Raw genomic sequence first — 12,860 nt, 5'->3', positions numbered from 1 at the left:
AGTTAGAGCCATTAAGAAGTGGCTACAGGTAGGGAGCTATGTCACCTAGAGCCATTAGGGAGAGGCTCCTGCAGGGGAGAGGGCCACGTCTAGGGTTGTCAACTTTCTAATTGCAGAAAACCAAACACGTTTGCTCTGCTCCCTGCCCTGAGGCCCCACTCTTCTCAGAGGCTTCGCCTCCGCTCATTCCATACCCCCTCCCTCTGTTGCTCGCTCTCTCCCATCCTCGCTCACTCACTCATTTTCATTGGGCTGGGGCAGGGGGTTGGGGTGTAGGAGGGGGTGAAGGCTGGGGGTTTGGGGGTAGGAGCGGGCTCCAGGCTGGGGCCAAGGGGTTTGGAGTGTGGGAAGGGGCTCAGGGCTGCAGAAGGGGGTTGGGATGCAGAAGGGGTGAGAGCTCCAGCTGGGGGTGAGGATTCTGGGGTGGGTCTGGGGATGAGGGATTTGGGGTGCAGGAGGGGGTTCTGGGCTGGGGCTAAGGGGTTTGGAGTGTGGGAGGGGGCTCTGGGCTGGGGCAGGGGGTTGGGGTGCAGGAGGGGGTGAGGATTCCAGCTGGGAGTGAGTATTCTGGGGTGGGGCCAGGGATGAGGGGTTTGGGCTGCAGTAGGTGGCTCTGGGCTGGGGGTGGGGCCGGGGGGTCTGGCGGGTGGGAGGGGGCTCCGGTCTGGGGCAGGGGATTGGGGTGTGGGAGGAGGTACGGGCTCTGGGCTGGGGTGTAGGCTTTGGGGTGGGGTCAGAAATGAGGGGTTCAGGGTGCAGGACGGGGCTCCAGGCTGGGGCAGGGGATTGGGGTGTGGGAGGGGGTGTAGGGTGTGGGCACCAGGAGGGAGTTTGGTGCAGGAGGGGGCTCAGGGATGGGGCAGAGGGTTGGGATGCAGGAGGGGTTGCGGGGTACGGGTACCAGGAGGGAGTTTGGGTGCGGGATGGGGCTCAGGGCTGGGGCAGGGGGTTGGAGGTGTGGGAGGGAGTTCACGGTGTGGGCTCCGGGCGGCACTGAGCTCAGGCGGCCCTGTCATTTCCCAGGGATGGAGGAAGTCCGCGTGACTCCCGGGAAATGGCGGCATGTCCCGGGGCTCTGTGTGCTGCCCCCGCCTGCAGGCGCTGCCCCCGCAGCTCCCGTTGGCCACGGTTCTCTGTCAAAGGGAGCTGCAGAGCCGGTGCTCGGGGCGGCGCCTGCAGGCGGGGGCAGTGCGCGGAGCCCCCCTTGCTGCCCTTCCGCGTAGGAGCCGGAGGGACATGCCGGCTGCTTCCCAGGAGCTGAGCTGAGCTGGGCACGGTGCCTGCCTGCCCCTCAGCGGCCAACCAGACTTTTAGCAGTCCAGTCAGCTGTGCTGACCAGAACCGCCAGGGTCCCTTTTCGACCGGTTGTTCAGACTGAAAACCGGAGGCCTGGCAACCCGAGCGCGTCAGTTAGAGCCGTCGGGGAGCGGCTCCCGCGGGGGAGGGGGCCGCGTGGGACAGAGCTGTCGGGGAGCGGCTCCCGCGGGGGAGGGGGCCGCGTGGGACAGAGCCGTCGGGGAGCGGCTCCCGCGGGGGGAGGGGACCGCGTGGGACAGAGCCGTCGGGGAGCGGCTCCCGCGGGGGGAGGGGACCGCGTGGGACAGAGCCATCGGGGAGCGGCTCCCGTGGGGGAGGGGGCCGCGTGGGGGAGTGACGGAAGGTTGTTTTGACTAGGGTGAACAGATGTCCCGATAAAATCAGGACTGTCCCTATTTTTAGTTCTTTGTCCCGCATCCCGACCAATGCGCGGTCAGGACGCCATTTGTCCCGATATTGCGGCTCTGGCCGCCTTTTTTTTTTTCCCATGTTTCCCGATATTTTGTCCGTTTCATCTGGTCACCCTAGTTTTGACCCTTGTCTCTGACTCCTGGTTCCTGGCTCCAGATCTGGCTATTAGCTCCAGCCAGGAGGTCTGACCGCCCACGTCCCAGTTGCTGACGGTAGCCCCAAGCACAGAGCTTTGGAATTGGGTCAGTGCCCCCTGCTGGCCACCTGCCCCATTCTATGACACACAGCACCTGGTATTGCCATGATGGGAATTGGGGTCAGCACTGACTCCAAGGGGAGAGTGCACCCTACTGGGATACCTGTACATCTGAACGTAGTGCAGCACCCCCTAGTACAGTGCCATGGCTTCAGGGACAGCACCAATTCAGGAGGAGAGCACCATCTACTACTTAAACAATTCTACCCCCTGCAACAGCTTGGGTAAATATTTTCAAGGTATCCTATCAAAGTACTGACCACGCCCAGCACTTACCCCCACAAAGCCGACCTCAGTCCTGGCTGCTGTGACAGTGACTCCATCCACCTGGACAGTCACCGACTCAATGTAGAAAGCCTGTGTGTTTCCACTGTTCTCGCTCTCGGCTATGACGTGGAAGGAGGGCAGGACGGAGTCATCCCTGCAGGTCTTGGCCACCGTGTAGTTGCAGGTGCCGTGGAAATCATACACCCGTCCATCGAAGGTGTGGTAATGCAAGTAACCTCCAGTCCAGCACGTGGCCTGAGAGACTGGCACACACTCTGCCTGCCCATTTATCATCTTGCAAAAAGTTCCTTCTCTGCAGCGGACCACACTGCATGATGGCTTTGGAATATCTAGTGGGGAAAGACAATAGAAAGACAAGAAACACCAGACTAATCAGTTATATGTGAGAGCAGAGAGGGGACTGAGGGTGGTGTGAAAATTGGGATGATATTTAGTGTCATTGGAATCCTACTTCTTAATCTATCCTGTTTGTGAAATGGAGGGAATGATCGATTGATCTATCTATCTATCCCCATTCGTCTCCTCTATCTATCTATCTAGCCATTTATCCCCATACATATTTCCCTTGGACAGTTCCCAAACCTCCCACAAGTCCTCTGCTGGGAAATCTCTCTGCAAGGGTGAGACCACAGCAGTCTTTGAGCCAGCAGAACCACCTCCTATATCACCCTCCCCACAGCCTCTCGTGCAGCTGCTGAACACAGAGAGCCACGTGACAGGTAGTATGGAGCAGAGCCCTGCAACGCAACCCAAACCTGATGGGAGCCGACAGCAAGTGTCAAGTCTGGGTCAGGTTGAGTAGGAAATCAACGGGACCCTCTTGGGCTTGGGTCAAGTCAGCTGTTCTCCTTCTGCCTGTGGGTAGGGTTGCCAGGTCTCCTTTTTTTGCCTGGAAAGTCTGGTCGAAAAGGGAACCTGGCAATGTCCAGTCATCACTGCAGACCGGACACTAAAAGTCCAGTTACCTACAGTAACCAGCCTCCGCCACCCAGGGAATGGGGAGAGCAGAAGCTACTGCTGGAGCCTGGAGAAGCACTCAGCAACAGCTCCGGCGGAGAAAGGTACCGGCGTACCAGCGGCTCCCCATCCTGCCTTGAGCACGGCTCTCCCTCCCCAACCCTGCCCCAGTCACCCCATCAACCTCAGAGCCCTGCTCTCTCTCCAGCGTCCTGCTCCAGTCACCCTTCCACCCCTAGAGCCCTGCTCAGCTGTCAGGGGCAGGGTGGTGGAGAGAGCAGTGAGCGACAGTGGGTGGGGAAAGAGGAATAGGGGACAGGGCCTTGGGGGAAGAGGTGGAGCAGGAAGAAGGGGAGGTTCCTGTGCTCAGTGTCCAGTTTTCACAAATGAGACAGTTGGCCGCTCTACCTGTGGGGTGAGCGTGGAGGTAGGTGCATGCCCAGCTCCTACGAGCACTGCCACCTGGCTGCATTATGCATACTGTGGAGTGAGGGAGCTGCCCCAGAGTGCACACACTGCAGCCAGGGATGGTGGATGGCAGGAACAGGTACATAGCCACCGCCGAGCCAACCCCATGGGCGGGAGGTGGCCCTGGCACTCATCCACTTTCATTGGAAGAGTCAGGCTGGGTCGGGAAATGACCTGACCTTCTCGGGCTTGGGCTCCTCAAAAATTAGGCCCAAGCGGACCTCTAGCATGGAGCAGACAAGGAGAGTGGCTGAGAGGTGATGGGCTCTGACACTGCCCAGATGACTGATGGTCCTATGGGTCTGTAGCCAGGGTGTTCTGTTTATAGCAGCCCCCAGCCTGCTCCCGGAGAGAGAATCATGGAATCTGCACAGATCCCTGACAACTTCCCACCTGGCTCTGCTGGAGAGACCCAACAAGTCTTTCCATCTTTCCGGTCGAAATTCTGCAATATTATGGGTCAAGGTTCCAGGCTAAATGAAGAGGGAGAGTGAGAAGGGTGCAGAGACACAACCACAGCTACTTACTCGCTCCTGTACAATAACCCTTCCAGGGACGTTTCAAACAGTGACTGTCCTGTACCTTTGCTGACGCAGGCCCTGACGCCATCTCTAATCTGGCAGATTTCTTCTCGGGAGCAGCCCTGGGCTTTACAGGTCACCCCTCGGGCAGGAACACACGTGCAGCTTTGCTGGCACTCACTCATCAGGACCGTCTCATTGGGCTGATGGAACGTTTGGAAAACAGGAAATAACAGAATGTAACTGGAAACAATTATTTAAAATAATTTTTGACAGCACCAAACCCAGAGCTGTGCATGTGTTTTTCTAACAGATGTGCTCTCGGAATGATATCGGGGCAGCTCTCTGGCCTGTGTTATACAGGAGGGCAGACTAGATGATCACAATGGACCCTTCTGGCCTTAGAATCTATGTATCTATAAAAATGTCCATTGTGTCATAATATTATTTCCTCTTGCCTTTAGAGAGAAAGGCTGTCTAATGGGCTAAGGACTGGGCTTAAGGCCAGGAACAATTCCTAGGTTTTAACCTCCCATCTGCTACTCATTCACTAGGTGGCCTTGAGCAAGTCACTGCGCTCATCTGGGCATTAAATCTTCTGGCCTTTTTCGGCACTTTGAGCTACTAGCAAAGAGGGAAGCTAGCCTGGATGGACCAATGTTCTGATCCAGTACAGCAAACCCTATATTCTTGACCAGTGTAGGGATTAGGATGTGGACAGAGCAAAAATTAGATCAGACCCAGACACTCCAGCAGGGGGCAGTACCTTGTAATATCTCCCACGTTCGAAGCACCCACAGCTCTGCAGAGTCACACAGCCCTGGCCATCGAAGAAGAAGCCGTCGTCACACTGGCAGCCTTCAGCACAGGTCTCTGGGCAGTCCATGATGTCTCCAGAGCAGGTGGTGGTGCAGAGGTCAGCGCAGACCTCGTAGTGGCTGTTGGCTGGGCAGGTCACAGCTTAAATAGAGAGAGAAATAAATGATGCCTGGAAAGATCTCACACCACAGTGTAGAGGGACAGACACAAAAGGAGAGAAGAGCAGGACAGGGAGGAGAGGAACAGGGCACCTTTAGAAGGGAACATGAGATTGTTGGTTCCCACTGAGAAGAGTTCCAGAAGAAGCCCAGAGGCCTGGAACAAGATGCTCGGCAATATTGACCTCCCCCTCCCTCTTCTCCCAGTGCGTCCCAGAGCTCCTACACTGTCCGCGCACTTACGGCAGAAGGAGGCGCTCCTCCAGGGCTGGATGGGGGCCCCGGCCTCTTGGCAGGCTGTCACGTAGCTGTGGATGCTCTGGCACAGGACCTGGGAATCCCCATTGCCCAGGCACAGATCATACAGGCAGTTGCTCTGATACACGCTGGGGCTGACCGCACCGTGGCAGGCTGCGAAGGGGCTGTCGGGGTCTGTGAGCAGCCCACAGTAGTTGCGCCCTCTGAAGACATCCTTCTTCTTCTCTTCGCAAACTGGACAGCTGTTTCCAGCACATCTGTCTGTACAGGATGCTCCTGGGATCTCGACTTCCCAAGCAGAGCCAAATGCTGCCTCATCAGGGGCTGTCCTGCCATTGGGGAGCAGGAACTCCTCGTCTTCCCGTCCATTGTAGTTCCCGCACAGGCCGCACGTCTGGCCCTCGTAGCTTCCTGGAATGGTGACCCTGGCCTGGTAAACCAGGTCATAGCTCACAGTGAGGCCGAAGTTGGTTTGCACCAGAATGTTTGTGCCATGTTGATATGCTCTAAGTTGCCCATCAGCCACGATTACTGGGAGGTTGTGGGACACCCCGTTCACCTGGAAGAGAGAGAACATTCCCTGTGAGCATGGGGAAGCAGGGACACAGACAAGATTCTGCTCTCACTGACACATGGCATAAATCAGAATGACTCCAGATTTCACTTTGGGATGACTTGTCCTCACCTTCCAAGGTCTTCACATTTCCGCCCTAGTCTACATCTCTTCTCTCCTTTCCGCAACACCTCAGCTCCCTCCCAGTTCTCTCTCTTTACCATTGCTATTTTCTCCAACCATGTTTGGCTTGCACCTCCTTTTCATGCAAGCTCCTGCACACAGAATACTCTCCTACTTCTTGTCTGTCTCCCTTTCTCCCCTAAAGACCCACTTCCCTGGTGACACCTCATTCCTTCACCCCTTGCCTTCTTCTCCTATCTCCACCAATTTACCACATGTTTTATTTGTCCCAAGTTAGACTGCAGGCTTCTCAGGGGAATGCATCATGGGAGAAATTCTTTAACACAGAGCCAAAGGAGTTAAAATGGAGAGGAAGTTTATTCCATGTTTGCAAAAATGTGAATTATGTGTAGAGAGTTCAAAGAAACATGGTGTATAAACCAAGAAGTGAGGCAAAGAAGATTGAGCTGAGCTAAGAGGATGCTCAGCTTGCTCAAATGAAACTCTGACATAGCAGCATCCATGAGTAATACTTCCTACCATCTCCAGTTGGCCAGGAGACCCTGTCCCATCCTGATGGATGATGATCTGGCATCAATTATTTCATGCCTTCATCACCTCTCTTCTGGACTACAGTAATGTGATATACCATGAACCCTTCAGCACTCCAGAAGCGTCTCCTCACCAGCACTGGCTACTGAGATTATATCAAAACTGTCCTCTGCTCCCTCTTCTGCCTTCCAAAGAGAACACTGAATTCAGTTCAAGCTTTCACCCCTGGCTATCTAAAAGATCAATTAAACCTTCTGGGAAAATAAGGGTAAAGTTTGCCTGTGCAGGAGATGGAGCTTTACTGGTGAGCAGTTCGAGACTGAGGAATGAACTCCCTCAGAAACAAAGGACCCTGACAAACCTCACCACTTCCCCCCCAAGTGCAAGGTGCATTTCTCTGACCTGCTGTCTCAAACACACACACACACACATACATATATATAGAAGGCAATATGCGTGCACATTTATATCTTTTAAAAGTAAATCCAATGCAAAACACTCCCCTGTAGGCACATCTCCTCCTGGGGATAGGATGAGAGTGTTGGTTAAGTTACTTAGTGTGTTGCTGGAAAGTGCTGAAATACTACATGGATGCGCATGATATAAGAATTTGTAAGAGGGTGGCTTGTCCTTTAAGGCCAGCGGGCCAGCCAACCCTGATTACTAAAGAGGCACACCTGAGGAGCACGAATCACCTGATTCCCCTATAAGAGCAGCAGGAGGAAGAAGGGAGGCTGGCCCTGCAGAGAGAGTTCTCAGGGAGAACAGAAGAGAATCAAGAGGCTGATAGGAGTGAATAGACTCCAGCAGGGAAACTTGAAATTTGGGGAGCATGACTACAGACAGGAAAGAACTTGGAGTGACCTGGTATGGAGAAAAATGGATGGACTTGAAAACTTTATTTTTCATGTTTGATAATTTAATAATCCAGACCCTAAGGAGGGCGGTTGTTATTCGACTTGTCTTCTGAGCTATTGAGGAGCCCAAGAGGGGAAGCTGAGGCAGACTACCTGCAGTGCAACCTTTGCCATGAGGGGGCCTTAGAGAGATGGCCAAACTGCAAACAAACCTGTGTAGAATAGAATAAAATCTCTGCCCATGAGAATATGGAGGACTTACCATGATGAGCCCTTGTTTGTTTTGCAGTAGGGTGAGTGTGATCCCATACACCTGGATGGACACCAGCTTGGCCATGGACATGTTCCTGGTGCCCCAGTCTTCTTTCTCTACGCTGATAGTAAATGGTGTAAGGTCACTGGCATCAGTGCAGGTCTTGGCCAGGATGTAGGTGCAGGTGCCTTGGAAGTCAAAGGGGACCCCGTCGAAAGAGAGGTAGTGGGGATGGCCAGAGGCAGAACAGGTCGCAGATCCAAATGGGTGGCATTTCTGGATGCCGTCCACGACCCCGCACTCCTCACCAGTGCCGCAGGAGAAAGCCTTACACACAACCTCCCCACCAGCCTGACACACGCACTGCTCCTCGCATGAACCGCTCGGGTGGAAGGTCTCCCCAGCCTGGTGGTAAAGTCCCCAGTGGAGGCATCCGCACTGGGAAAAGGGGACGCAGCTGTCGCCACTGAGAACGAAGCCCTCGTCACACACGCAGCCTTCCTTACACTGGGTCGTGCATTGCACCGGGGCATAGAGGTTGCTGCATGTCAGATCGCAGCTGCTGCTGCAGAATTCGTAGTGACTGTTCGGGGGACAGGACGGAGCTGTAATTAGAACAAAGAGTTAGCTCACATCGCGCATTAGCAATGTGCACAACGAACCATCACGAGAAGATGCAACTTCATTCCAGCGCCTAATATTCTATTTCCTTGGTTTGGCTAATTAACAAAAGGCAGCATCTGCACTGGGGTCCCAGGTCTGATGAACTGGTTGCCTCACAGAGGCCAGGAGGTGGGATACAGACAATCTCCCTCCTACGATGAGGCTTCTAATTCGGTTTATTGTTTCATGGTCTCACTGCTAGCTTTTTGATTTGAATCCGGGTCAGTAGCGGTTAAAATTCATCCCCAGCTGACGGCTTGTGTGGGATGAGTCGGTGGGTTCCCAGCCCCGTTCCTAATGGACAAACATCCCAGTTAGTAGCCACCCTGAGTCCCAGCTCTGACTATGCCCCAGTCTCAGAAGGGAAGGCAAGGACTGGACTGGCCATGGAGAGCACACTACATTCCTAGCAGTGTTTCCCTAGTGCTGTGGGTTCAGCACTCGTAGTGGCCTTGGCAGCTGCACCCTGGGCTCGGGTGCAGCTGCCTGCTGAGAGAGACCATTGTCTGTAAAAATGTTCTGCCGTGTTTAGATCCACATCTACCAGCCGACAAGAATTAACGATCCCCCAAGGGGCAGCGGTGAACACGGGGGACTCACAGCAGAACTTCGTCGTCCTCCAGGGACGCACCACAGCTCCAGCTTCCTGACATGCCTCGGAATAGCCAGCAACGGCCTGGCAGACGTTACTCTCCCGCCCACTGAGGACGCAATAGCCGTACACGCAGTCTACGAAGTATCCATGGGGGTCCACTTTGCTGTGACATCCTCTGAAAGGGCCACTCTTGTGGAGGATGATCCCACACTGCCCTCTGCTACCTCGTTGTTGTTTTTCAATAGCCTCTACACTTGCGCATGGGGGTATCGTTACTGCAGAGCATCCTGGGAGGTCGCCCACCTTCCAGCTCTGGCCAAAGCTGATGGGGTTTGGTGCCATTGTGCCATCCCTCATGAGCATGTCGTCCTCCCTGTCCCTGTTGAAGTTGCCACACAGACCACACACAGCTCCCGTGTAGGTGACTGGCAGAGTGATCGTGGTACGTCCTGACCACCCGGCATAAGTAACGGTGAGACCAAAGTCTGTCTGGATCACTGTGGCCCAGCCCTTTCTATACATAGTGATTTTCTTATCATCGAGGTTGAAGGGAAGAGTAATCAGGAAACTGTTCACCTGTAAAAGCAAGACATATGGGATATGAAACATTGCTCGCTCATGGTGGAACCTCTGGCTCCAGCACAGAGCTCTGGCCCATCTACTGCTGCTGAAATCTTCATCCAGGTTGACCTGCTCCCTCCTCTACAGCCTGCCTGAATCCCTGCTCTCCAGACTAGGAAGGATCCTCCAACCAGACTTTCATTTCCTCTGGCATTGGCTATTGCTGTTCCCTCCTCTGTGTGCTACCTGAGCCCCAGCTCCCAAAGTTCCCACATATGTTGGATGCTATTGACACTTTCTCACACAGACAAAGTGTAACCACATCACCCCAACCCTCTAGCTTCTCCACTGGTTGTCCGTTCACATCAGAATCCAGTTAATATTTGACCTGTTTTTTAAGATCCTTCTATGCTTTTTCTGCAACCGACTTCTGATCACAAAGGTGACTTTCCAGAAATGTTTTAGAGACTAGATGTGATTTCTGAAACTCACCATGATTCTCCCAGGGAATTGATTGCTGATCCTGATGTCGGTCTCATAGACCTTGATCTGCACAGGAGCAGTATTGCTTTCCTGGAAGTAGACTTCAAAGTCCACCAGTCCCTCCGCCTTCTTGCACAGGGCCGTGAGCTGGTAGCGGCAGGTGCCTTGGAAGTCGTATCTCCGTCCATCAAAGGTGGTATAGTGCAGATTCCTTGTCACGGAGCAGGTGGTGTAGCTGGAGGGGTAACAGCCCCGTACGCCGTTCACTAGCCCGCACCTCTCCGAGTGTTTGCACGTAGCGGCCGCGCATTCGACCTGTCTAGTGGCTGCATCGCACATGCACCGTGTCCCACATGCCTCATCGACCCAGAAGCTCTCGTTGGGGGCATAGGGACGCCCCTCGAACTGGCACCCACAGCCGCCCTTGGGGATGCATTTGCCCTGGCTCAGCACAAAACCGTCCTTGCACTGGCAGCTTTCCACGCAGGGTTCTTGGCAGCTGCTGGGGGCTGACTGGTCCACACACGTGGCTGGGCAGGCTGTTCCACAGAGCTGGTACTGGCTGTTCTCCAGGGGGCACTCCATGGCTGGGGAGTGAAGGACCCACAGATTTAGCAGCAAACCCTCTCCACACAAAAGCAATATTTAAAATAGACTGAAAGGGACGTATCTTGTGGGGCTCAGAGAGCCCTCAAATCCCAGTGACCTCAACATTGGCTGAGGGTGCTCAGTATGTTGTAGAAGGTGCTTCGCCCCTTACAGGATCAGGCCCATAGTAGGAAGAGTCACTTAAAAACTGGCATCATTTCACCTCAACCATTCATGTGTTATCAGTCGACGTTAGATACTCAAAGTGACAGGCTGTGATGAAGGGGGGATTGTGTGTACTATTTTTATAATCTCTATGTGTGCCTCGGTTTTCCCATATGCCTTCTGTGTTCCCCAGTGTGTCCAAAATGACTGTTTGCTCCCAGGGCACGCTAAGGCCATGTCTACACGAGCACTTATGTCAGCAAAACTTTTGTCACTCAGGGGTGTGAAAAACAACACCCCCGCCGAGCAACACAAGTTTTGCTGGCATAAGCACTTGTGTGCAGAGCGCTATGTTGGCGGGTGATGCTCTCCTGCCAGCAAAGCTCCCGACACTCGTTGAGCTGGGTTTATTACGTTGCTGGGAGAGCTCTCCCGTCAGCACAACGCAGCTGCACGAGCGATCTCACAGCGGCACAGGGGTATCGGTGCAGCTGTGCTGCTCTAAGCTTGCTAGTGTAGACGTGTAAGAAACATCGGTACGAATGTCGCCGAGCTGTCTCAGCTGGATGGGTCATTAAAAAGGACTGGCTGAGAGGGACCCCATATCAGTGGAGAATCCAGAAGATAATGGCAAATGCAGTCACAAGGACATTGACACCTAGCAATAAACGACTCCGAGGTGGATGGATTTCCCTGCCTCTCAGCAGGGAGGTGGAGCAAAAATCCCCCAGCTCGAGAAGAAAGGACTGGGAAATGTGATGTGGGGAAATAAGGGTTGGCTGCTGGCAGGAGTTGGGGCTCTCACCTGGAGTCTGACCAAAGAGCTCAGATGGAGACCTGGTCTACACTACCGAGTTAGATGGATGTAGGGCAGCTTATGTCAACCTAATTCTGTTGGAGTCTGCACTAAAATGGAGCTCCCACCTCTGTAACTTGCCTACTACACTGACTTAATAACTCCACCTCCGCAAAAGGCATAGCGCATAGTGCTTCGGTCGATTTAGTTAGGTTGATGTAGATGTAGACAGTGCAGTGATTACGTCGACTGTTGCTGCCTTTCAGAAGCCATCCCACAATGCCCCACACGGACAGTTAAATTGCTGCAAGCGCTCCTGATGAGGACGTGCACTGCCGACACAAGGAGCAGAGTGCGGACACGTAAAACCGATTCAGGTACTGCTGTGGCTGTACATCACATAACTTAGGGCAAATCTACACACAAAACTACACAGGCACCTGAGCAATACCATGGACAGACAAGTACTGTAGGTACAATAGAATCCAGGAGCTCTGATTTCCCAATCACTGCTCAATCCCAAATCACTTGATCACACTCCCTCCCAAATAGGGTTTCCGGGTGCCTGGTTTTCGACCAGAACACCCAGTCGAAAAGGGACCCTAGCAACTCTGGTCAGCACCACTGACCGACCCGTTAAAACTCCGGTTGGTGGTGCAGCGGGGCAGGCAGGCTCTCTACCTGGCTCCATGCAGCTCCTGGGAAGCAGCGACATGTCCCTCCATCTCAGGGGCAGCCACGCGGGCTCCTTGCTTTGCCTCCACCCCAAGTGCCAGCTCCACGGCTCCCACTGGCTGGGAACAGCCAATGGGAGCTGCGAGGGCGATGCCTGGGGTCGGGAGCAGCACACAGAGCCCCATGGCTACCTCCAAGCAGGAGGGACATATCTCTGCTTCCCAGGTGCTGCCTGAGGTAAGCACCACCCAGAGCCCACACCCCGCATCCCCTCCCCAACCCCCTGCCCTAGCCCTGAGCCACCTCCTGCAACCCAACTCCCTGCCCTAGCCCTGAGCCCCCTCCTGCAACCCAACTCCCTGCCCCAGCCCTGAGCCCCCTCCCGCACCCAAACTCCCTCCCAGAGCCCACACCCTGCACCCCATCCTGCACTCACACTCCCTTCTCCAGTCCAGAGACCCCTCCCGCACTCTGAACCCCTTGGTCCCAGCCCAGAGCATCCCTCCTGCACTCCAAACCCCTCATCCCAGGCCCCACCCCAGA

At 54.5% G+C, this 12,860-nt stretch overlaps 1 protein-coding gene across 1 annotated transcript in view; it reads right to left on the bottom strand.

Annotated features, from left to right (window-relative positions):
• Window positions 1-12,860, bottom strand: part of LOC311512416 (IgGFc-binding protein-like) — a 133,643-nt gene that overhangs the window by 68,478 nt on the left and 52,305 nt on the right. The window contains 7 exon segments of the mRNA XM_084613629.1: window positions 2,261-2,601; window positions 4,280-4,421; window positions 4,985-5,178; window positions 5,439-6,012; window positions 7,801-8,396; window positions 9,055-9,625; window positions 10,103-10,680. Of these exon segments, the coding sequence (XP_084469755.1) occupies window positions 2,261-2,601; window positions 4,280-4,421; window positions 4,985-5,178; window positions 5,439-6,012; window positions 7,801-8,396; window positions 9,055-9,625; window positions 10,103-10,680 (2,996 nt within the window).

Source organism: Lepidochelys olivacea (genome assembly GCF_965140295.1).
Source record: "Lepidochelys olivacea isolate rLepOli2 genome assembly, chromosome: 24".
In the NCBI taxonomy this organism is placed as follows: domain Eukaryota; kingdom Metazoa; phylum Chordata; order Testudines; family Cheloniidae; genus Lepidochelys; species Lepidochelys olivacea.
Note: the sequence above shows the minus strand (reverse complement) of the source record. Positions and strands in the feature narration are given on the sequence as shown.